At 31.0% G+C, this 27,844-nt stretch overlaps 1 protein-coding gene across 1 annotated transcript in view; it reads right to left on the bottom strand.

The window, feature by feature from the left end:
• The window catches only part of LOC126777561 (paired box pox-neuro protein), a 58,740-nt gene extending 32,071 nt beyond the window's left edge, over positions 1–26,669 (bottom strand). Inside the window, exons 1-2 of the mRNA XM_050500622.1 lie at positions 26,517–26,669; positions 2,596–2,622 (exon numbers count right to left, since the gene is read on the bottom strand). Coding sequence (XP_050356579.1) covers positions 2,596–2,608 — 13 coding nt within the window. The 5' untranslated portion in view covers positions 2,609–2,622; positions 26,517–26,669. The remainder of the gene's footprint in view (positions 1–2,595; positions 2,623–26,516) is intronic.
• Positions 26,670–27,844: the final 1,175 nt, after the last annotated feature.

Here is a 27,844-nt window from a genome sequence, read left to right as displayed (position 1 = left end):
AAAATCTCGTCACATATGTACTTTGATAGAATAGAACGATAAATATTTTAAAATTTTTTATATAACCGTATTTAAAATTCATGTGTGATGTTATCATTACATGCTTGTTTTTATTATGGTATTCGTTACAATATATAATTTTATAAGCTCATATAAACATAGAATGTTTATCGTGTATAGATATGGTTCGTGCTAAACTACATTTCGACTCCAAAGATCCAAGATTTCGTCTTGAGTACTAAAATTATATTTGTCTTTAATACAGATTAAAAATAATTAGAAGTAAATTGAAGGACCGTAAAAAATACCGGACTACAAAATAACATTAAAATTATCTGAAGTTGATTGTTTTCTCTTCAATAATAATAGTCTTTTTCTTTTTTTTTACTTGTATATATATATGTGTGTGTTATTTTGTCTGTCCGCATCTAAGTATAGTTACTAGTGTCGTTTGCCACTGTTGTTTAATAATTTTGACGATGATATAATCTGACATAAATTCCGTAAGCAGTATACCGTGCCATTAACAAGAGACCAAACCATTTTTTTGACAAATAAATGCTTAAGTATTTGTTCGTTTCATTTAACTTATTATTATGATGTACGTTATTCGTTCTTTATATGAATTGGTAGGTATATTTCAAACGAAAATATCTTGCTCATATAAGTGATAAGCGAAAAACCTTTCACGGCAATTTAGTCCATTGATGTCAAACGTATCTTTAACGTTCATGGTCGTAATTCGCCTGAGATGACATAATAAACATGTGATAAAATTTATTCTTGGGTAAAATGTTCTAACAAATAACTGTATAAAATATTTTTATTTTTTTCTCTTAATTTGTATATAGAACAATTGTGTATTCAGATGATACGAATGTAAGAAATGAAAATTATAATTAATGATTAAACGAACTTACCTGTACGTGAAGTTCTATCATAATTATACGAAGTGCTTCGTCCGAAGAGATTAGTAATGTGGGAGAATTGCTAATCTCGAGGACGAAGCACGAGTTTAATAATAAGTATTTCGCTTAGTCGGAAGCTTCGTGTGTGATCTCATAATATTATTCTATTCATAATGAAATCAACGATAATTTTAACGCTTTGGTATAATTTAAACGAATCAAATATGAGTCCGATAAATTATAAATTTTATTACAGATAATTAAATTTTTGTGACTACCAGTTTAGAACGAGAAACGACTTTAAATATTCATTGACCATAGACAATTGGTGCGATTTTAATTCGTGTTTATTATAAAAAAACTGGATTCATATTAGTATCGACGATCGAAGTCTAACTTGATTATTATTACTTTGCGTAGATAAACGCCAGAAAAAAAAAACATTATTTCTTTAATAAAAAAATATGTTCAGATTAATGTTCTAATTCTAGACAGGTATCATATTTTATTTTTTTATTTATAAATGGTAGGTAGGCTGGCAAATGAGCCACCTGCTGGTTAGTGGCTACCGCCCATAGACATTGATACTGTAATAAATATTAACCATTCTTTATATGGTCAATGTACCCCTAAACTAGGGAACTAAGAAGTTATGCCCCGTGTGCTTTTAATTACACTGAGCCAGTGTGACTCACCCTTCAAACCGGAACAAAACAGTACTAAATAGGTCTGCTTAGCGGTAGAATACATTATAAGTGGATAAGTACCCACCTAGGTGGGCCCGCAAAAAGATCTACCAGCAAAAAAATTTACTTGTCAAATGCTAACAAGACAATTTGCCAGCTTAAGTCGAAGATTAAGAAAAGCTGTTTAATTAAGAGTGACGTCACTGTATTGAATATATTGCTTAATAGCAGAACATGTTTGTAATCCGAGAAGGTGCGGGTTCTAATATTCAATTAAAACTATGTAAATAAAAGAAAAGTTTTCTAGATTTTTCTAGAACAAATCTCCGCATGTTGCTCGTGTCTTTGGTGTTGCCTTTTATTATCTTGGTTGAATTTTATTTATGATTTGTTTCTATTTTCAACCACGTATTTGAATATTGAAGCAAGATACTATTTAAACTATTTTCAAAAGTTTAACGCTTTTCATATTAACGAGCTACTCTATAGAAATTCAAAAATAAAGTAAGTCTAAGTAAGTAAAAAAAAAAACAAAGAAATACTTGACAATTATATCCATAGAACAAAACCCTGATAATAAGACAAACAAATGAACAAACATTATCTTTATCACAGCATAATGAACACTAAAGCACAAGGAAGTAACATGGATAGTCACCTCGAAGCGCTAATGTAACTTTAAGCATGTATAATGAATTAGAAACCCGGCATTGCCCGGGTGGGCCGATACGGATCCGATTTTATCTCGATACGAGATTCGACTCGATTCTCTTAATTACTCGTAATGGTTTCGACCGATAAGAGTTCTTTGAAACGCTTATGATTTCAATGCGTGAGGTAAAATCTTGTAAAATGCTTAAGCTTCGGTTTCTTAATGTTGTCGTTCGAGTTAATTAAGATCTGAGCTCTCGTAAAGATTTTTAGGATTTCGCTTTAAGGTTCGCCGATGCGTGGGTGGATGTGGATTGATGATTGTTTTACGAATTCGTGATTTCGGTTACCTGTATGCGGCATTTTGAGGCGCGAATCTGAAACAAAAAAAAAATATTATTTAAATTTCGATTTATTTTAAACAAGTTATTGTAATGTGGTTGAGTCGTAATGTCTCGATAAAATTATGTGGATGATAAATACCTACTTATTATAAGTTTTTATTTTATCAATCTAACTATGCCAAGCTAAGATTTGTTGTATCTAATAAATAATGCTTAATCTAGTGCTATATTAATGTGTCCCTAATTTTATTTAATCTCTCGTGACAAAGTTTAATATTTCAGGCATGAAATAGAAGGTGTTACAAGTATAAAAAAAACTTGTTTGAGTACTGAACGAAAATAGAAATTTTGTTGCAAATAAACATAAATATTAAAAAAAAAACAGCCTTTTATCTAATCACGAAGGCGGTTTAACTTTAAAACGAAACACAATAAATTTAGCACGAACGCAATAATATAAATAAACCGGCATTTTAAAACCAGTAGCAAAGCTTTAAAAGGGCCGAAAAAAAATAATATAAAAAAAAACAATAAAAGATTTTCGACTCGTAAAAAAGGCAATCTCGGAAAGCGATCGGCGCGGCGCCGAAATATGAAAACACGTGACATCTTTATCGTTTTTTTTTTTTCGTAATCGCCACGAAAGTTCGTGCACAAAACAGCCTAAAATTCAACTGTGACATTCTAGCATAAAGTCACCACGGTTATGATTAAACCGGCCATTACGCACCGATAGCACGCTTAAAACATAATTTATTCAAATTAAAAATACTTATCAAAATATGATGCGGTACTAAATCAGGAATTAAGTGAGCCAGTGCGTGCCCGTAGCGAAAAATCAATGGTATCAACGCGGCCGATCACCGTGAAAATCAAAAAATTATGAATAAAAAATTGTGTTACACGCGAATATCACTTTTTAAGTATTAAGTACATCGAAATAGTGCGGACGAGTGAGATGTCGATATATGCATTTGTAAATATTTTTTTTAATTAAATAATAAGACGCTCGGAAATTATACTCTGTCTCATTACTTTTAGCTATCGTATGTATACAATTATTTTATTATTATTAAGCTGTGTGCCTATTATTTGTAAGTTAAATTAAAAGCTGTAAGAAATATTAACCACCCCTTACAATCGTGAGTGTTGTCGCCTTCAGTTCTATCGTTTGGAACAAAGATATTTCCCCTGTGCCTGTTGTTACACCGGCTCACTCACTCTTCATACCGGAACATAAAAATACCAAGTTCTGCTGTTTTGCAAGAATGTGTGGGTGATAATTACCGAGACCGATTCGCACAAAGCTCAACTACTAAATAAAAACTCTTGACGCGATGATATTAAAAAAGTCAATGGTCGAATTTCAATCCAATGTTTTTATATATCATAAAGTTTGAGCGAAAAGTTTATGATGCAAAAAGGTAGAACTTTTTTCACGTGTTCTGAATTGCATGGGGTATAATTTATTTTTACCTCAAAACCATTTAACCTTGTTTATCATTGTTGTAATTATTTATTCAAATATTCAAAAATATGGAATAAAATAAAAAAATGTTCAAGGGGAGTGGAAAATAATAATTCGTCACCAAACGCCAAGTGTGACCGCGCTTACTCGTTACCGATCAGATAAACAACGCTTCGTTTTGCATATCAAGATGATCTAGTGTTGTGCTAGACTAATTAATTGTCAATATCGATAAATCACTATTTAAAATTATTTTTTTTTAGATATCGCACAGATTATCACAAAATTTTTGTTAATTCTATACGCTTATGCATTAAGTAAATTATAAATGCAAACCCTTTTATTTACTATCTTACTGAACATGCTCAGTTTTTTATAATAATTAGTTGCATTATTCTATCGAATAGATAAATATTTTTAAAATAATAAAATCGAGAATAGAAATACAAAATATTATATATACATATAAAATTACTCTATAAAAGCCCGTGTCCATGACCGATTCGGTGTTAGGGCGAGCGTATCAAAATTATTACTGTGCCTATTAACATAATATTAGACGACAAAACGGCATATTACAATCGTGCCCCGTGAACACGCCACTTTTATGCGAGGAAAACCTCATAATTCCTGCCGTGTAAATGAGTTAATCGATATGATTTCACTATCGATATTTTTAGTACAATATATTAAGACGCATCTCTATTGTCTATCTCTATTACTAAACACAAGATTATATACATGACAAAAAAATTGGTCGAGCTATTAAGAAGTTATCGGGAGTCTCGAAGTTGAAGTTTGTGCACTCATGTGCCTCGGAAAACACGTAGAGCCGTACCTCTTTCCGGTGGTATCGGATTACCGCCTCATCTGATAATGAGAGTGAGGGAATAGAGAGTGCCCCTGTGTTTGCGCACATACTTGTGCTATATAATGTCCTGTGCAATTGGCTAATCTCTTGAGGTTGGCCGCCGTGGCCGAAATCAGTCAGGATATGATGACCACATATTTCGTTTATAAGTAAAGTTATAAGTTTTTATTTTATTAATATTCCATTATTTAAATATTATATATAATAAATACTAATATAACAATATGTATGCGTACAAATGACAAAATTCTATTATCGAATTTCGTAATATAATAGACGAAAAAAAAAAAAAAAATTGGAATCGTATTTACTACCTTTGACAAAATGATATTCTATTTTCAAATGTCAATAAAAAAATATTTACAATGAAAACATGACACGTATTTTTAATTATGAATCGCTTCAATACTAATAACGCTAATGACGTTATTCAATGTCCCGTTATCAGTTATCAATCAGACATACCGACAGTCGTGTGACAGTGATATACGTGTCATCCAATTAGTACTAACCTAACCTTGACACAGTAGTGAAGTGAGTGGCTTAATCCTAATAAAATCATTACTAGATATAGACACAAGACACCTGACACATTTCCACTATAGATAGAGTTCAGGAGAGCTATACTTATGGACAAACTAAGAACACGATCATGAAATATCAGGGTGTGATATGCGATTTTGACTATAAAAATTGAAGGCATAAGGTTGAAGGTTGCGTCGCATTTTAAAACATTGTGACTTTGTTGCATCAATGTACATTTTAAGTCACTATAAATCTCATGTTTCCCCAGCTCTTTCATCTCTTTAAAAACTATAAGAGCTACAAACGTAATTAATGAATCGCTTATGTACATATTGGTGTAAATACGCCATTTATCCGTTACGTTTATACATATACTTAATGAGTATTCGACTCAAAAAAATAAAAATACGAATTACTTAAAAACATCATTTGTTTCATGACACCTTCTTCCACTCATGTTTTCAATTATAATATAAAATACACACATCAAAATTTCGTACCAACTTCATGAGGGAGGCACAGAGTTAATTCAAGAAATCTGTAAGAACAAACTTATCGCAGAAAACGGTCGTGAAATGTCAGAAAGTGATATGCGACATTGGCCGTAGTAGTTATAATATTTCAAGAACACGCACGTCAAAATAGTATATCAGCATAAGTCGGTTATCAAAATTTCACAGATTAAAAACGAGTGAGTTCTTATAGAATCCACTACTGGAGTCATAAGTCTAACTATTAAGTACTTAAAAAAATGTTATGTGTACAATATGGATTCAATCTAAAGATCGATTTATTTCATTCTTTGAGCGTAATAATAATTTAACAAAATTAAATGGAAATAATTATGAGTATTTTGGTCTGAGCTAAATATAAAAAAAAAATTAAAATATCACACCTTCGAAAAGTATAAAATAAAGTCGCCTTGTCGCGTCCGTTGTATGTATTAACTGTGACTTTAAATTTGCTTGCCGAGTTTCGATATAGCTAAGCTACATGAGCATATATTAATTACAAAATTTCTAAAAATGTATAGAATTTTAATTATGATTAATTGAAATGCCCGATTTCGTCTACCGGTTCGGCCAACGTTCTTAAAAGAGACTAAGCAACTACGCAGGGGATATTGCGAACAAGTGTATCTACAATACAAGCGCTGTACGCTCAATCACAAGAGAGAGATCAGGCGCAGGATAAAAGGTTTTAAATGCTTTCCGAAGCACAATGTAAACTGCCTACTTCTTAACTCTCTAGAAAGAACAAAACAAAATTTTTATTGACCCAAGTCCAAGCCAAATTTTTTACTCAATATATAAGCGTTACACTTATTGATTGTTATAAATCTACCACCGGCTCGGAAATAAACACCACAGACCTGAGAAGAACCGGCGAAAGAACCCACGACCTCGGAATTTGCAACCTTATTGGCTTACGATGTTTAAGAACGAAATAGTAAGAACTATACCCGTAATACAACGTAAGCACGTTAATGACTCCAAAACAAAAGATACATATCATTGAGTATTAACAAATTGATTTCACAAGAACTGCATTACAACACGCAACAGCATAATTATATTTGATTAAGGATATAAGTAATAATAAGGATTAATTTTCGCACATATCTATAACGATATTAAAATTTATATGATAGAACATGTTGTCGATGTGTAATCATTGGATAATGAACAATACTTATAAAGACGGTCCGGTTGGCGTGGTTAGTACATACTTGCCTTTTACGCCGAAGTTTGTGGGCTCGATTCCCACCCAAGAGAGACATTTGTGTGCATGAACATGTCTGTTTGTCCCGAGTCTTTTTTTTTTTTTTTTTTTTATAGAAAAGGAAGGCGGACGAGCATATGGGCCACCTGATGGTAAGTGGTCACCAACGCTCTTAGACATTGGCATTGTAAGAAATGTCAACCATCGCTTACATATCCAATGCGCCACCAACCTTGGGAACTAAGATTTTATGTCCCTTGTGCCTGTAATTACACTGGCTCACTCACCCTTCAAACCGGAACACAACAATATCAAGTATTGCTGTTTTGCGGTAGAATATCTGATGAGTGGGTGGTACCTACCCAGACGAGCTTGCACAAAGCCCTACCACCAGTAAAAGTCTGGGTGTAATTATCTATATAAGTATGTATTTACAAAAGAAAAGTAGTATATGTAATATATCAGTTGTCTGGTTTCCGTAGTAAAAGCTCCAAGGACCCATAATGTACCAGGATATTAAAAAAATACATACATTTGATCCTTCCAGTTTATACCAGCTAAAGTATAAGCCTATTCCACAATAAAGAACAATTAAATTAAACTCACAGTCAAGAGTTACACTCACAAACACAAGTGACAAATTACCTTTGTTTTCAACCCTTATTCGAAAAATATGCAAAATTTAATAAAACATGCATTTGTATAAATGAAGTGGCCTGCGAATATTTTATATAAGTTTATATATATATAGAATAAGAACTACGTACGAGCATATGGGCCACCTAATAGTAAGTGGTCACCAACATAGCCCATAGACATTGGCATTTTAAGAAATGTTAACCATCGCTTACATCACCAATGCGCCAACAACCTTGGGAACTAAGATGTTATGTCCCTTGTGCCTGTAATTACACTGGCTCACTCACCCTTCAAACCGGAACACAACAATACCAAATACTACTGTTTTGCGGTAGAATATCTAATAAGTGGGTGGTACCTACCCAGACGAGCTTACACAAAGCTCTACCACCAGTAAATACGTCAATATTTCATAAATGTTTCACGAAATAATCTTTTTATGTAAATAAAAATATATAAAGGATGGTCAAAATAAATTTACGGAGAACACATTAAGATATCTTAACTCGAAAGCGACAGGGCTAAATTATACGCTCCGTTAAAAAATAAATTTTGAAGTATTTATTTTGCAATAAAGAGGTTCTGTATATTGAATTGATTAAAAATATTATAGAAATTCTTATATAGGGCCTCTTTAGTTTCCTAAGTAACTGATATATTTACTTCGTATTACAATTAGTTAATTACAGGGTAATTAGTTAGCGAATGATTTAAAAAAATTAAATTGTTATAAATGTCATCGTTAGCTTAATGACATATTTTTATAATTGTAAGCAATCTTTAGGCTAGTCAAATGTTGGAATTTATCATTGCTATTTTAAATTAGGATAAAGTGTGTCTGAACCCAAAGTTATTGTACCTTCTATGGAAAATTTACATACAGCTTCGCAAGTAAATAAATTTATATTTAAATTGAAGTTCAAATTTTACAAGTCTTTAATAAGCCTGTTATGTCCCACTGCTGGGCTAAGGCCTTCTCTCCCTTTTGAGGAGAAGGTTTGGAGCTTATCCCACCACGCTGCTCCAATGCGGGTTGGTAGATTAGACATGTGGCAGAATTTCAATGAAATTTTTCGATGTTTTCCTTCTTCGATTTTCGTAACGATGTTTTCCTTCACCGTCAAGCACGAGATGAATTATAAACACAAAATAAGCACATGTGGTGCTTGCCCGGGTTTGAACCCACGATCATCGGTTAAGATTCACGCGTTTTATCCATCTCCATCTCGGCTTTTTTTACTGTTAATAGTATTAAGATCTAGTTGCAGTACGCGGTTTATGTTGCATGGAATTTGCATATAACTTATGCATTAATTATGAACTGAATTCATACATCTTCGAATCTCAAACTTTATGTGATTCCATAACGATCGCTTGAACCAATGAAACAAATCGTTTCAATATTAGAACTAAACTTTTATGCTTATAACTTTTTATCTATTAAGAAGAAATATATAGCCGAAATCACTTCAAAAAACCCAACCAAAAATCAGAACGTCAAGACAAAGATATCTAATGTAATTAACGGACAAAAAACTCGTCTAAACGAAAAATTTAAGACGACAAATATTCCAATCGTTCAGTGCGGAACCCAAATAAAAAGTAAGGGCCCGATTCCAGTGGCGATAGCGGGTAAAAAACAAACTACTGAATTGATTAGCATAAAGCAACACCTCAAGACCCCCCAGCGACAACTCTCAATTAAACTACTTGTCTGTTCGCGCGGTGTGCGTCCGCCCTTATCGAGATTGTGTGGGTGACTTTATTTTCTGCTGAATTTTATACTAGACGCCTTTTAATACGTTTGAGTTTTAATTTTAGTAATTTGCGCTGCAAATTGTACTCGAAATGTTTTACCAGATATACGGAACGAATAAATGTATGGACAGATTTATAATATTTCAAAATGGTTTTGTACTTCTCTGACACATAATTATGTCAATTCGCTTTGTTAGAGATCAGACATTTTATTAATGAATAAATTTGCATAACGTTTTAAAATTGTTGAAATACATTGGTTTTACCGTAAAATCTAAAGTTATCATTTTAAATATTTGTAGCGTAGGCGGTGCTATGAGACTTTATTATGGATACGCCCATTTTTTTGTTGAATACATCTTTATTATAGTTCAATCGGAATTTGTAAATAAAAATTAAACAAAGAAGTGTTAACAACAACAAAAGGGAAGATCGTTTTTATGAATACCTCGTTCACTATTGGCTTATTTATTTTACGTAGACTACGAATTTTACAATTTAAATAGAAATATTTGCATATTCAACTGAAGTACTTAATAATAAATTCTAATCTTAAAATGTTGTGTAGTTTTTTTGTTGAAACAAAATTGAAGTCAATTTAACCTAAATCACAATACCTAGCATATCTTAAATGATATTCTTGATATCATATTACTATTAATAAACAATAAAATTGCCGGTTCTCGGTAGAATCTACATTCCACTTTATACAAACTTGTAAAATTATGATTCAGAAGAGCTTATGTCGTCTTTTTTATTTGGAAATGTTTTTTTTTCGTTATTTAGCATAAATAAGAGATTTTAGACGTTTCCTATATCTTACTGTAACTAAACATTTAGATACTTGACGATAAAATTAAAAAAAAAAATTGTAAACGTCAAATCTGTTTTTTTAAAGAAAAAAAAGAGTTGAATAATTATTACATTAGCAATTTCTACAAGATTATCTAAACAGATAAAAATATAATCACACATATTAATCTATTTTATTTACATAATATTGTTTTTTAAAAACTATATACTGTAGCTATAATAGTTTTTTTTTATTATTTAAAGCTTTAATTAATATCAGGCAAGTGATAACAGGTTCCATAACAGAAACGCCATTTAAACACATTAACGGCGGTATATATCTTCATTTAACTTCAGTTGCGAACGGGGAGGTATAATGGGAGCCACTGTTACACCGTAGCGTAAGACTTACTAAAAATGTATTAATCAGAGATTTGTATGTCTTTCGTGCGTCAAATATTAATTATGTCACATCATCAGAGATGCATAACCTTTAATTAAATATTTACTGAAATTAATGTAAAAAGGTATCTGAGTTTTATTGTTTTCTCAGCATAATTTGTAAATTAAAACGGTGATACACCGCTCACATGCAACTGACATTATAAAAGAATTAAGAATTAACGTGGCTTCATAGATCTAGCCTTTGGAATATTTTTGAACTGGGTTATGTGGGATTCTTACCCGCTAAAATACTGCGATGGATCTTCGGTACGAATCGGAGAGGCTGTGGGTTGTTGATATAACGTACCTGCGTGCTCTACTGTGCACCTTCCGTGTTATATCCCAGTTTCGGCTCAGCGGAGCCCTCTTCACGGACACTGTCACTAACAATATTGACTTAACCGTATAAGTAGAAACTAGCTAAAAATGATAGTAGCAACCCAGTCTAGAAAACAAGTTATAATTAACTATAATTACAATCTATTAAAGAATATAATTAGGAAAAGTGATTAATTAATAGCATCTCATTACACTGTACTAACACACCGCACATCACTGCATACCGCATTTATTCGTATTACGCATCGATGTGACCAGCGGCCTCGCATGTCTGAGATAATACAGCGACACCTCGCATTTGCATCGCCACACAGAAAGACCACCTCGCCGGCCAATGGGATAAAATAAGTTCGGCTGGCTTGCTATAAAATTATTCATTATTTATGTGCTCGGGTGTTGATTTCATAATCACTACTTGCTAAAATATAGCCTAAATACATTCACATCGTACACATTAATCTCTTAAGCACAAACGCATGTCATGTTTTTACTTTGGTATTATTTATGTTTGAAGTTAATTTAATTTCATATCGTTGTTAATGTCACGGTATATTGTTATGATAAATTCAATACTTAATTGTTTAATTATAAATTATACAGCAATATTTTTTTTAAATTTTAATAATTCGCAATATTTATATAGATGCGAGGAAGATTATTTGAAAATTTTTAATTTTAATTTTAGGGTGATGAGTATGAATGTTGATGGATATAGGGGCGGGGGGGAGGCCGAAGAAGGTGTGGATGGATTGCGTATGAAAGGATATGTGTATGAAAGTGGTAAGTATTGGGATGACGAGTGACAGAGAGAAGTGGAAGTAAAATACATGTTGTGCCAACCCCACGTAATGGAATAAGGGCAGGAAGAAGAAGATTCAATTTTAGCGCAATGGTAATAACGTTTTTTTTTTATATATTAGGAAGGCGGACGAGCATATTGGCCACCTGATAGTAAGTGGTCACCAACATAGCCCACAGCATTGTAAGAAATGTTAACCATCGCATATATCGCCAATGCGTCAACAACCTTGGGAACTAAGATGTTATGTCCCTCGTGCCTGTAATTAAACTGACTCACTCACCCTTCGAACCGGAACACAACAATACCAAGTACTGCTGTTTTGCGGTAGAAAGACAACGAGTGGGTGGTACCTACCCAGACGAGCTTACACAAAGCCCTACCACCAGTAAACGTAACGTTTCTGATTCAAAATAGTTTTATTATACGTGTAATGGTTTTTTTTAACATATTTATTTATAATAAACTATTTATTTTGATAATAAACTGATCAATATAGTTAGATTTGGTTTTATTAAGAAGTTCAAATACTAAGTTACAGCTAACGGTTCGACTTATCTCACTTTAACTAAATAATATTCTCAATCCCGGCCTACACGGTGCCAGCCGAGTAGATAATGTTCTCGGTTAATAGATAATCGTTCAGCGAAATAGGTTTAGCCTATTTGAATTCCGTTTTGAAAGGTTTTGGTTCCACGCGAAGCGATGTTTGTGTGGACGCAAATATAACAAACTAATTTTCATACGAAACTTCATCCGCCTGTTAGGGTTTTGTCAGGTCATAGTTATAAAAAGTAAAGTAAAGCTCAAGCTTGGCTTACAGCAAATTCATCAAAATCGGTTCACTGGATTAGCAGTGAAAGCGTAACAGACAGCTATTTTACAGATATATGTAAGAATACAGGTGAAAAAAGCTGACAGGCAAATTGACAACCAAAATGTAAGTGGCCTTCCGTTAACATTGGCTTTGTAAGAAATCCATTTATACTAATAAATGAAAAGACATTTTTAGGGTGTCGCTTAACAGAAAAAAACTATATTAAATTACAATATACATAAACCAGAAGATGTAGCGCGCTTCGGAGAAGATTTTAGTACGAACGTTTCGTATTTTAACCCGCTTAAAATTTAGATCAAGCTTGAATTTCGTGTTTTTGTATAAATTATTACAAACAGCGACAATGGAGTGCAATGCTTGATGTCTAATGCGCTATCTTTTGGAAATGTTTATAAGTCTATGCCTATAATATCAAATGATTAATAAAAAAGATTTATATTAAGCTATAGTCTGAGGAGTGCGTCAACCATCATACCAAGGAACAAACCTACTTGCAAAAGCATTCATTAGGAGAATTGGGGTTCTCTGGGTACCTACCCAGAGAAGGCTGTAGAATATCTGATGAGTGGTAGGTGCCAAACGGAAACATTCAATATTGTTGAGTTCTGGTTTGAAGGGTGAGTAAGCTAGCGTGCCTGTAGCACAAGGGACATAACGTCTTAATTCCCAAGGTTAAAGGCGCATTGGTAATTTAAGGAATGGTTGAGATATCTTACATCGCCAATGTCTATGGTCGGTGATGAGCACTTACCATCACGTGGTCGATTAGAATCTTAATATTCTAAATTTCAAATAATTTATAAGCATGAAAATTCTGAGAAGTATAATATAAACAATGTGATAAAAAAGCAGCTTACGTTGAATAAATTTATTTACACATAACAATACTTTCGAATACATTCAACAACAAACGCGTATTTAATCGAAGCCAACAATATGTTATGCAGATATCTTTAAAAATATCACCACTCAAGAATTTGCTTTAAGGCAACTCGACTCGACTCAACCAGTCAAGGGTTAAGCATAGCCTAATTAACTGCATAGTTCGAACTCCCGCAAAACAAACTCATTACTTGCTTTGAAACAAAAAATAGCATAACGTAACATTTGCATTTTCGTGTTGCATGAAATACGTTGATATCATGTTTTATTCGGTCAACAATTTTTATGTATTCCCACAGAAGTTACATTTATAGCGAAATCAACATACTTCAGGTTACACAGTAATGATTATGTACGTTTCAAGTAAAGTTATAGTTTAGTAATACATTATTATTTTCTCATTAATTAAATAATAATCAAAAGTTTTATTGATATATTAAGGTATATTTGAAATGCAACTTAAATATAAAAATAAATATTATATACTACTAACTCAATGAAGACAATAAAACTAGCAAAAAAATACTAATATTAATGTATGGGATGAAATTAAACGTCATAGTTCAGCCATTTAAAACAACATCCATACAAATTATAAATAAAAATCTTCCGCGTTTATCGTTTTTTGTGTTAGTGAAAACTGTATCAAGATCCGTTGCATTGGTTAAAAGAAATAAGCAGAGATACAGACATGGGCAGACAGCGACTTTGTTTTATACCATTTAAAGATATATCCTTAAAATTATTTTATTACAGTTTTTTGTCAAATTATTAAGAAATCAAAAAGTTAAATAATATATAATTAAAATAAAATCATCGATTTTACATAATAATATTAATATACAGTCAAGTAATATACTTTTGTTTTGATTACATTTCAAAATCTTTTAGACTTTTCATTTAATTCAGACTATTCTTCCTTACTTTTTTAAAGTTAATAAAAATGTGTATTAGATTTTAAATACAAATTATAAAACATCTCAAGAAAAACAATCATAAAAATGATATGCGAAGCCCATCTTTAATCATCAGTTCATCTTAAAAAATAATGGTTACCGGAAACATTTTTCTGTTTATCTTCATAGCTACTATAAAATCATGACAATAAAAAGCTTAAAGATTATGTAAATTATAAAAAATGTACTACTCTATTGCGATAATTATATATAGCTAAACATTGCATAATAGAAAAAAAAATACTAAATGACATAATTGAAGTCCATTAATTTGATCACGCTCATCAAAATTCTCCGCTCGAATATTACCGTACGCGTCGCAATTTTAACACAAATTAGTTGCCTCGCAAGTCTTGTTGAAATAATTAGGATCGGACAGGGTAATGACGTACGATCGAATAACAATATCTGGTATGAAGACGTTATTTAGCGGCCACCATTTTAATTTTCGCCGTCCTCTGTGATGATATATCGGCGCTTTATCACATGGCGTGTGTCGGTTGCTGTAATTTCCTTAATGTTAAACTTATTGGGATGATCACTTTTTTTTTAATATTTTTTTATTGAGGACTTAAACATCAAAGAACATATCCGATGAGAGATATTTAGTCTTATCATAATTAGCATTTTTTATTGCTATTGTGATTTTTTTGTACGTAAATATTCGTATTTTCTGGAAATATATTATTTCTTAAAAATTTAAAATTTTATTAATTAAATTATAGCAATGTAAGTATGTAATAGCATTTTTTGCGCTACAAAATTCTGCCTAACAAATTTATTTTGCATATAAATATAGTAATGTATGTCTATTGATGAGCGAAAAATTCTTGTATTTTTCTTGTTTTTTTAGTTTCAATAATAAATTTGTTAATAGGGTCCTATTCTACATTTTATTTCTCTTACTTAATAGAATTTTACTACTATAGTACATTATTTTCACTTAGATAAGTTACTAAATTCTCACATACCACCGTACACTTAGCACTTGAGAATAAAGTGCAAAATTAGACATCTGTCAAGTGTAGCTATTAAGTAGACTTAAGCTAAAACATTCTTTTATAATGAAACGTGCGTTTACAAATTGATCTATTTATACCTTATTACTTCTACAAAGTATCCTCATTATATAAAATGGTTAGTACTTAATGGCCATAGCTACTGATTTACGAAGCTTTCGTGGAAAATACCACAGCAGTTGCACAACGCGCGTGTCATCGCATATTACGAATATTTTTTCTTTCTGCAATCTACCAGTCAGAGACCCTTAAGTACCTGTATTTAGCACCTCTTCAGTTTCTCATTTATTCAAATTAACTGGAGCTTCATTGACATGACGATGCTACAAAAATGCCTCTTAGCTATTTCTATTTTTATGCCTTCGTCAAAATTATCCACGACTTTATTGCCTTGATTTAGGTGCTACTATCGCTTGAAACTGCCGAAACTGTCCGCAAATTTTATCAGTAAAATTAAACGTAACATTTTCCGAAAAATCATTCCATTCATACCAATGCATTTCCATATATGAGTGAAAGAGAAGACGATTTCAATTCGTGCGTTCATTGTAAGTACATTGGAAGTTAATTACAGCGAATTACAGGGATGGTGGAAGGTGCGAAAATTGAGTGTAAAATGAAACGGCTCATCAACATCTCATTATAGAGCTGTTAACCGAGGACACGCGATATGTTCGGAGTTTAACACCCCTGAATTGATTACACGTCTCATTACCACCTTAGCAAATTTCCGTTGGATAGTATTATGCGGTGTTAACGCTGTGTTAAATTTCCTAATTTATTTGACTACGTTATAAAAACTATTGACTTTGATAAATATATAATGAATGATGGTTTTATTTCGTCGTTTTTAAGCCTTAACTATGCAAAGACAAAAAAAAAAACAAAATTTTATACCATCTTTGTACATAAAGAGATAATATTTACTTCCTTACCTTAGTTTAAATAGAAACCGACACTTAAAGTAATTGCAAAATTTTAACACAATCAGTTGGGTATGATTATTGGGAACTGGCTTAAATTCCCGTTGTAGGATTTTACCTTAAATAAAATAATAGCTTTTAAATGATTAGTAAAAAACATTAAAAACAATTTTTATTGTGTTTACTCTTAACAGTCGAGAAGTTTTTTTTATCTGGAGCTAATCCTAGGAGTAGAATCAGTTTATCCGTAAAAATGCCCTCGAACTGAGCCTACTTACAGATACATTAAGATAAAAAGTCTGTAGGATTAGATAAAGAAATTCTCATTCAGCTTGCAAGTTATAGTCAAAACAAACAATTCTAGTTAAATAAAAGCTTATAGAATCCTACTGTATTAAAGATTAATTTTAGTTGTTAGCAAAAGTGTTATTTATAGTATGAGGCTTTACATAGATGGGTCTATATATTTTAGGTATATAATATATCTGTAATAGGCACGAATGATAATCAATAAAAATGATTCTTTTTTAAATAAACTTCTTTATATCTAAACTTACATATAATTAAAACCATAACTATGAAAGTTAAATGAATTTACAGTAACAGTAACAGCCTGTTAATGCTCCACTGCTGAGCTAAAGCCTCCTCTCCCTTTTGAGGAGAAGGTTTGGAGCTTATTCCACCACGCTGCTCCAATGCGGGTGGGTAGAATACACATGTAGCAGGATTTCAATGAAATTAGACACATGTAGGTTTCCTCACGATGTTTTCCTTCACCGTCAAGCACGAGATGAATTATAAACACAAATTAAGCACATGAAAATTCAGTGGTGCTTGCCCGGGTTTGAACCCACGATCATCGGTTAAGATTCACGCGTTCGAACCACTGGGCCATCTCGGCTTTTTTCAAATCAATTTAAAAATGTTAAATAAAAATCTTATGCAAATGACTTTGATATTATAAGGTAACGTGTTACATATAATAATTGAATTAGTTTAAATGATCCATTAATCAAATATATCTTCAGTTTCAATCAAAATTAATAATTTTGTTATTTTATGTGAATAATCAATTGATGTTACACATTTACACATATATGGCGCATAATTCAAAATATATTATAATATGAATTATTAAATATTTTATATAGCATTCACTCTTAGAAAATTCTATCATCCATATAAAAAGTCATTTCTTGAAAGTGACAGGTGGATTCTGTGATACAAAGGGCTTTTGAGTGGGTTAGTTGGTGTTTTGCATATATAGGGCCGCAGATCCCGAGGTCTTGAGTTCAAATCCCAGGTCGGGCCAATAAAAAAATATTGGGTTTTTCTTTCGCAAAAATTCTCAGTAGTACCTCGGATTCTGGAAAGTTGGAAGTGTGTTCACTTCCGTGCCTCGTAACGTTGAGCCGTTGGTACTTTCGTGGGCCGTGTGTCGTTGGGTGTGCCGAATTTACCGTCCCATCAAATTATGAGATTGAAGGAAATGGAGAGTGCACCTGTATTTGCGCACACACTTGTGCATTATAATATGTCCTGCACAGTTGGCTGGTCTCCTTTGAGATTAGTAGCCGTGGCCGAAATCTATCAGGAGGACATCATCGTCATTTAGCAATAGTTTTTTATAAGATTAAATTATATATAAATTCAACTGATCCCTGTGAAGCTGGAAATAAAAGCATTCATTTGACAACTGCATTCTATCCAAACATAAAGATACACCAAAGCCCCGAACGACTGGTTAGAGATTAATACAGAAATAAAATATAAGAATAGAAAAAAAATGCTTTACTTCAATTGTATTTCAAGTTTTTACACATTTTAAAACATATATAGATCGACGTTGAAAATAATAACAGAGCAAATTGTAACAAAGTCAAGTCGTGGTAAGAATGGTAGACACATTCCGCAGTGCCGAGTTCGATTCCCTGGGTGACAAATTAACCCACCCACCTTTATTTATCAGTTCAGGCAGTAAGACGGGGTTTTATTTTTTGAACGTTTACTCCAATCTCCAAATGTTTACTTATTTTGACAATTAAAAGGAGTTTTTTAAAACGATATTATAAATTCGAAAGTAACTCTGTCTGTCTATTACGCTTTCACGGCTAAACCACTGAACCGATTTTGATAAAATTTGGTATAAAGCAAGCTTGCACCCTACTTTTTACATGCGGGCGAAACCACGGGCGAAAACTAGTATAACATAAATCCTCTTATTTATAAAATATAAATAATATAATTGTATTTAATAATTTTCTACGAGTTTTTATTGCTTTTATCTTTACTTTGCTAATTCGTAACAAGCGCAATTCAAATCTATTTCTAATCATCATAATAATTATAATTTCAATTGAACAAAAAAAGCAATGTAACCGAAAGCCGAAAAGTATCAAAAAAGGCTTATATGAAAAAGAACTTGATTATTTTATAATTTTCATAAAGTAACAGGTAATAAATTATAAAAACCATGCCTTATTTGAACAGTTGCGAAATCGATTGACGCGTTATATTCTAGCACGAACAATTATGAAACTATATTCCACGACGTACATTCCAAATAAAATACTATCATAGCATTTTAACCTTTAAAGCTACAAAATAAAGAATATTTTCATTTGAACATTATTCAATAAGCTTTTGAAATTAATCGATAATCAAAAATTATTCGAATGATATATTAAAGTAAAATCGATGTTATCATACTCGATAATTCTCTGTTAAGGAATTTCAATCATTTGATCTCAGTAATGAATGAAACAGCTACCGTTCGCTGTCACAACAGAAGAATAAAACTAATTAATTTATGATTTGACTATGTAAATCAAGCGATATTTGATAATTCAAGCGCTTAATTAGCCTATTTATGTTTAAGTGACCAAAAAACATTTTGAACGTATAAAATAAAGCACTTTTATTCTGTATTTTAAGGATTAACTGGTATATATTTTTTATCGTTTCTTAGTATAATTTTTGTAAAACCGAAATCGTGCCACCAGTTTAATAAAAAGTTGTTTTCGCAATGAGAAGAGTCTGCAAATATTTATATTTATATCTTTTATTGATAAATGATTCCTAACTAATAAAAATAGTTCAATGGGTGGTATATATTATATAACAACCCTTAACCGAAACCTTCGTGTCTAATTTTAATTATACCTTAATGCCGTTTGCAGTTAAAACACATAGACATTAGAATGTCAATACAAAAAAATGACCATGTCTTTATATTACAATGCCAGGCTGCTGTTCATGAATTCATTTTTTTATATATATTTTTCGTTGTCTTCAATAAAAATAGTTCATAAGTAAAAAAAACTATATACCCTTATATAATACAAAACTAGCATTTTAAACAAAGACATTAAATTAAATATATTCTTTACTTTCATTCTTATCGAAATTCAGCGTATATATATTCGTGCCTTAGAAACCGCAATGCCGTCGCGAGTTATAAAAATATATAAATAAATCAAACAAATAATTTTAGCCCTAAAAGTGACACGGTGAACTAGGCATGCAATATTATACGCGATTTAAATTTTAACCCTCGTACAATTTATATCCCAACAACACGAAAACGTTTGTGGGTTCGTGAGAAGTTGGATGGCCTGTCTGTAACTTAAGTTATGATTAGGTTGAACTTGTATTTTTTTAGTTTAGTTGAAATCTTTACTAATGTTATAAATGCGAATGAGTTTGCTCGGTACAGTTTCACGTCTTAACTACTCAACCAGTTTTTTTTAAAGTTTTGTATACATTTTGTAAGGGGTCTCTGTTGACACGCGGGCGATAACTACATTGATGCATTTCCAAGAAAAACTACAAAGTGTGTGATTACGCTGTGTTACTATTATATATATTGCTGTTTTTTACATCTTGGGTGTGCTGGAATAAATCTCTTCAAAGGGTTGTTTATGTGGTTCTTTTTAGATGTTTTTTTTTTGTCTCATTTATTTCTGCTACCTATGACAAAGTATTAAATATTTTTTACAAATGTTTACCGATCCATTTTTTCATATCAATTCATCATGGATGAAAAATTAGCGCCTTTAACAATCTTTTATATAAGTTTTGGTATTATTAATTTTATTATAAATACAAAAACTGTTTTGTTGCTGTTTTATTTTAAATTATAATGATAACATTTGGTTATCTGTATTTTAGTTATTCATCTAAAAGGGATTTTTTTATCATGATAATCATCATATGGTTTACATATATACAATATAGAAATGACGATTCAATACAAAGTTCCTAATTTTAAGTAAATATACTGTAACAGAATGTATCATAAAGAAGTATACTATAAGAATACTCATTACAAGATACTTATAATATTAAGACTACTATGTAATTTATTAAGTGGAAGAAGTGGAGGAAGAGTAATTCATCTTCTTATCTCTTTCTCGCCCTTGTGATTATGACAGAGTAAAATAAAGCCTCTAAGGATATGACTTGAGATGGATATGGCTGGAAGATATAAATAATACTTTCTTGCAATAACGAAATTTTACAAATACGCATTTAATAACGTAGTTATAACTAACTATTTATAATATATGTAAACTTAGTTTGAATTTTATGTAATACTTTATGAATCGGAAATAAGATGTTTTGATAACATACAAATTTAATTAAGAGATAAATAACTGCACGTCCGTGATGACGATCGCGAAGATCAATTGTGAGCAATGTTTCAATTTTTTTTTATTGACTTTATTGATACCTGATATTTTTATTTGGGCCGAGATGTCCCAGTGGTTAAAACGTGGGAATCTTAACCGATGATCGTGGGTTCAAATCCGGGCAAGCACCACTGAATTTTCATGTGCTTAAATTGTCTTTATAATTCGTCTCGTGTTTAACGGTGAAGGAAAACATCGTGAGGAAACCTGCATGAGTCTAATTTCATTGTAATTATACCACATGTGTATTCTACCAATACGTATTGGAGCAGCGTGGTGGAATAATCTCCAAACCTTTTCCTCAAAAGGGAGAGGAGACCTTAGCCCAGCAGTGGGACATTAAGAGGCTGTTACTGTATATTCTTTGAGCTCTACCAATTCTACTATGGCTCGGACATGAAGCCGTCGGTCACATTTGCTGTGCGCAAATATTTAAAATATTGATTAATTCGATCTTCAAATAAAATTATTTGTATTACTGCCTAGTTCGGCGTTTTTAATTAGCATTTGTAAAACTTACTTAACTGTAAGGGTACTGTCAAAGATCATTATGAAGTAGACGAGTTTATTAATGGTACTGTACTTAAGATTTAGTGATAATATATTCATCTATTAGTAGTTATAAAATACTGTGTCTTCTTCTTTCTAATGTCAAATCAATAGTAACAGAAAGAGAGAAATCAGTGTTAAGTCACTTAGCAACGTTTATAAGTAAGACGGATGGTTTTCATCTAAGCCCATGAAATGTTTTTATTAAGTACAATATACAATTGTGTAATTACACTTCTAAACATCCCTTACTTCCTATGCGATACATTTATAAACACACAAGTAATATTGAAATCAATTTATTTGAATTTGAAATTTGAATTATTTTTGACAAGCATCAATCATCAATGATATTTCCATCAATAGGCTAATTAGAAAAATCATAAAAGCGTTTAAATTTCAATTCGACTCCATTCAAGTGATAGACGTGAAATGTCAGTAACGTTTCATTTAAAACGTAATTACACTGAAATTCGTACTTGAGATGTGACTATCATAGTGACCGAAACTTACTACCTGTCTTTATTTATATATAGCTATTGAAATATTGATGCATTTATTTAAAAATAAGTCACTTTAATCATATATAATTACAAAACTTACAACATTGCGTAATAAAAATTAAACGCAGCTTACGCCAAATAACTCTAGGTTTGTTAAACGCTTGTTATATAGCACGATTTTCGAAAATCAGATTATATGTATCGTTTCATTTAAGAACGAACCTTGTACTTTTGAAATAAGCTTCATTTTCATTTAAGTTATTCTTTTATTCTTAAGTTTTTATTAGAAATGCTGAAACTCAGCAGGTCATAGTCATACACACGTTGCTTGAATTTGTTAAACAATTAGAACAATTACATAGTGTTATCATAATTATTTTTAATTAACACTTTTACATTAATTTGCTTTGTTTTAAATTGTCTTGGATTTGAAGAATAATTTACCTTTTGTTATAATATTTATTAAGTGGATTATAAAAAGCGTAGAAATAGTATACGTTTATTTTTAAGCAGGATATATAAATTTAATTCTTTATAATTAATGGATATAATACCGTTTTTTATTAGAAGAATTAACGATAGATACTACCCACTGTAATTTGTATAAACTACTTTAAATGTTCAATTTATTGCCGGCTCTTCCCGCTACTCTATTTTCCAATTATATATTTAACATTCAACCATTTGTAAGATGATAGACTTGTGAAATTATCCTTTAAAAGTTAAAGCCAAATCTTATAATACGAATATACGGATTATATACAACTTTAATTTCAATTTCTCTAAAGAAATGTACCAATTTAACCATTTATCACAAGATTTGATTAAACGCATGTGAACAAATAACGTAGTGTGTACTTTTTGACCTTTACACGGAAGGCATCTGTTAGGATGTACTTAAAATAACATAATACTACACATGCTGTAATATACCTGTCTTGATCTATAGACTATTCCAATAGCAGCGAAAGTAAAGATAAATAAACGACATTGACATTAAATTGATAAAATATCTTTGATTGAGATTTTGCATAATATATGGTATTCATTATGGAATCGTGAAAAAATGGCGTTGTGAATTTCAGTGAAGTTGGTATCGGAACTTCGAAAATGAAATTAAAGGTGATATAAGTGTTTAAGTAGAATAGTGTTATACATAATATTAACCAAGAACTGTTATATATGAAATATATCTAAGGTCTGTTTATATTTATTTCTTCTGTATTTAAATTATATACGTCACGGCTATAATAGTAAATAGTAAGGTACTAATTATGTCGTCATATAAAATGACTTTACACCAAAATAATATATATCCGCTATAAATGTGGAAAAAAATATATGTTTAAACAGTTCACATATGGTCTTTAATAAGGAATTTGAAGACACTATTATTGCATTCTTTGATATTCTTTTATCGACTTGTACCTATTATTTATATATAACAAAAACATTCGATGTATGTTTAATTAGTTTTAGAATATATTTTAATAAATAAAGTATTAGTATCAAACAAACCGTTTTATTCCGACGCATTATTAAAGAAAAGAATGTAACTAAGACATTATTTTGTTCAATATGTTTTAAAAAAGTGACATATTTGGTGTTATGTATTTTATTTATGTCTTTAGTTTGCACCGTATTGCAATTAAATGAAATGTTCCCGATAATATCTAGCTTAATTAAAAATGTTGTATTGTCTCATGACAAATAACGCTTCCATTAAAGAAAATGTTTATTAAAAATGATGTCCTCCTGACCGATTTCGGCTACAGTGGCCAATCTCAAGAGAGATGAGCCAACTACGCAGGAGATATACACAAGTGTATGCGCAAACACAGATGCATTCACTATTCCCCCATAATCCGATGGGATGGCAATCCGACACGACTGGTAAGAATGCAGGAGCAGAGCCAACAAATTTATGTGCTTTTCAAAGCACGGGTGTATACACACTTTCAACTTCTAAACTCCTAGCCATTAAACCAAAGATATTTAAAATAAAGCATAATCTGACTATATAACATCGAAAATCAAGAACAAAATATATGTTAAACAAAATGGCTCCTACACGAACTTTTGTGTGGATATTTTACGGCATTCTACAGAATGTAAAGCTCCGTTAGGAATTTAGACTCTACTGAAGATAACTGGCAACAATCTGCAGTAGGTAATGCATCTAAAATGTAATGACGTAAGCGACCGTATACAATTAAATTTATATATCCTGCGTGGAAATTAACAAATACCAGCTCGATACTTTTTTATGATCTACATAAACAGTTTGCGTTCATTATTCTTCATTTAACTTAACATTTTTTCTTTGTTAATTGGAAAGTAAGAATGACGTTGTAATAATTTATTATAGAATAAATAATTATCTACAACAAAAATTACACCACTGGACGGTTTTATTTTTAAGTTCGATAACTGCTATCAAATAAAATAAAATCTGTTGTCAAACAAAAATTACAATTTAACACACCTTTTTTTTAACCTTGGAAAAATACGTTACGCGTTTCCCCCGGGAACAGTGGGGGGGTATGTAGGGCTCGCCGGTGTCCAAGGCACCGAGTACGCCCCGAACATCGGAATACCCACTAAAAAACCAGCGGTACCTTTTCCGTCTTAACGAGGAGCGCCACGGAAACGCTTTCGCATGCTACCGTGACAAACAATTTAACCCACCCGTTTCAGGTAGGTTAGGCAGGTAAGTACTTTTTATTATAATACATTATAATTTAAATATAAGTTGATTTACAAAAACCTACGCTACGTCAGTATAAGAACCCACTAGGGCGAAACCGGGGCGGGACAACTAGGATAAAAGAACCATTATTGTGTGAATTTTTTAATAAATTAATGGTGTCTGTTCAATGGTTGATACACATACATTCGAAATAGGTATAATTAAAGAATAAATAGGAAAAATATTATAATTATTCTCATTCGTTAATATAGATAATTAAAATCTTTTAATGAGGTCCGGTAGGGATATATTTACTTAAAACATACATTTATTAGTGTAATTATAATAGTTAAAAGTTATAATAGCGTAATATATATATAATAAGCATCATTTAATATAGATATAAAAAATAGAATGTGTTAATCCGTTATGGGAGGGTAACATTATTATATAATAGAATCAAAACATATAAAATTTTAATAAGGAATAGACAACTCGTTGTTAATTTACTAAAAAGAATAATTAAAAAATATTGCGGATTATTTTAATATCTCCGAATGAAATATGTTATCGTTTAATATAAATAACGTACACTGGATTTAGCCTTTTAAATTTATTAGTCATATAATTTTCTTTCCAAAGGACATCAGTAAAAGACAATATATTTTTCTTTTTTTTTGTTTTATTTAACTAATACAGTATAAAAATATTGCTGTATTCTTTTATATATATTTATATATTATGATGTTGAATTAATTAATTATGTAAAATTGGTAAGACGTCAATTTTGTTACTTAAATGAACAGGTATCATTGATATGTATGGTCTATAATGAAAATAACTTAATGCATTTGCACTAAGCACTTCCGCGTTCTATGTTATAAAAACCTACAAAAACCTAATAAAATAAATATTTACTAAATATTAACATTTAATATTTAATACTTAAATTACAATAAAGTGAAATTCATTATATAAAAAGGACTTCGCATATTATGTTTAAAAAAACTTTAATTAATATGATATATATTCAATTATTATTTTGACAATTAAGTTGAAAAGAAAACATTATGTATTTGCAGCATTATTTATGAACGTTTAATGTACGTTAGTGTTATATTAATTAAGAACAAGTTTTTATTTTAATAAAATTAACTCAAAAATTATAGCTAATTTGATAAGAAAAATGTAAAATAAACTATTTTTTATTCTTCAAAATGTATAAGCTGTATTGTAAATATAAAAACTTTTTATGAGATAGACTTTAATACAAAACTATGAGCGCGATCTCAACATAACTCTCGTTGATGTCTTTTCCTGAACGTGGAACAATATCTCTTTGCCACTTCTTATTAAAAAAAACTTTAAAGCTTTTTCATAGCATCATGTATAAATAAGCTGTCAATGACATTAATCAAATATTGTTAGATTTAAGATAACTATTAAAAAATAAATAGAGTTTTAAAATATTATATACGTTTTTAATTCTGTTAAATTAAATTTGCATCAATTAGACTTACCTTCTAAAGATGTCGCCAAATATTTCTGATGTCGTTATACAGCTGTATAACGAAGAGTCTTTACATCATCAAAACAAATGATAAATAAAAAAATTGTCCAAAAACCAAAACTCAAAATAAAGTCCGAATATAAAGATACAAAATCAATAGAACCTTTTAACACATCTATCACAATATAAAGATAAAACACTGGCACATGAAAAATAAAAATTTGAAATTAGAATTCGAATCGGGGCGTCCAGTGCCCGGCACGTAAGCTCGTGACGGTGCGTGGATCACTTGTAACGGTGTGGAGCGTGTCCGGAGCCCCGCCTACTATAGCACGGAACGGAGGGGACCGATACACCTCTTAGCTTCTTCACACTTACCGTACCTACTAGCTTAACCGCTTCACTTGACCTCTACCTCCTCTATTGTGTTACAATATATTAGACCCGCGCGGGGTATTTTGGAGACAAATCAAAGGTCAGGCTTATCTGGTTGTCATTTATAAATTTGTTGTTCAGCTGTGCTATCTAATAATGTACTTTATATCGTTGTGATAAGGAGCAAGCAGGAAGTATTACGAGTTTGGTTTTCGGCACATCTGGGCGGGAAGATAAACGTTTGTAAAATTTAATACCAGTAGGTATGAGTAGATATAAACGGTTTCTATTAAAAGGGTGCTATTATGTTCTTTGAGGATTTAGTAGGTTTTCGGTGTGCATGAATAAATGTTGAGCCTAAAGGTTTAAGAAATTTTGAATATTCAAAGAAATTTATAAAAATAATTGTCAACATATCCATTATTAGATACATTTATTGAAAAAAGAGTTTAATAAAAAGAAATATCTTCTGGTTTTACATTACCTAATTAAAATAGAAAACTAGAAATATAAGCAAAGTTATAACATAAATACAATAAATAACCCATGATTTACTGAATAACATTTGTTAAAAATACTTACAAAATTTATTTTTATCATTATAATCCGAAATAATAGAGTTGAAAGATGAAACTTTCTCTAACTTTAAATACAATAAATCCACTTTAAAAAAACATGAGCTGTTGAAAATAATAAAAAGTTCCTATATAAAATCGTAATAGTTGTAACGAAGTGTGGCTCGCGTCATGGGAGACTACGTGACTATAAGTACCTACCTACTTACTAAAGCGGTGTGAGTTAGAAGAGAAATTACTTTTGATTAATCTTTTTTTTTATTGACTATATTTAAAATATTTTTTATGAAATAGGAAGGCGGACTGGAAGATCGGCCATTGGCAATGTAAGAAGTTTTAAGCATTCCGTACATCGATTATATACCAGTATAGCCTGTAGTTACAATGG

This window comes from Nymphalis io, chromosome 23 (genome assembly GCF_905147045.1).
Source record: "Nymphalis io chromosome 23, ilAglIoxx1.1, whole genome shotgun sequence".
In the NCBI taxonomy this organism is placed as follows: domain Eukaryota; kingdom Metazoa; phylum Arthropoda; class Insecta; order Lepidoptera; family Nymphalidae; genus Nymphalis; species Nymphalis io.
Note: the sequence above shows the minus strand (reverse complement) of the source record. Positions and strands in the feature narration are given on the sequence as shown.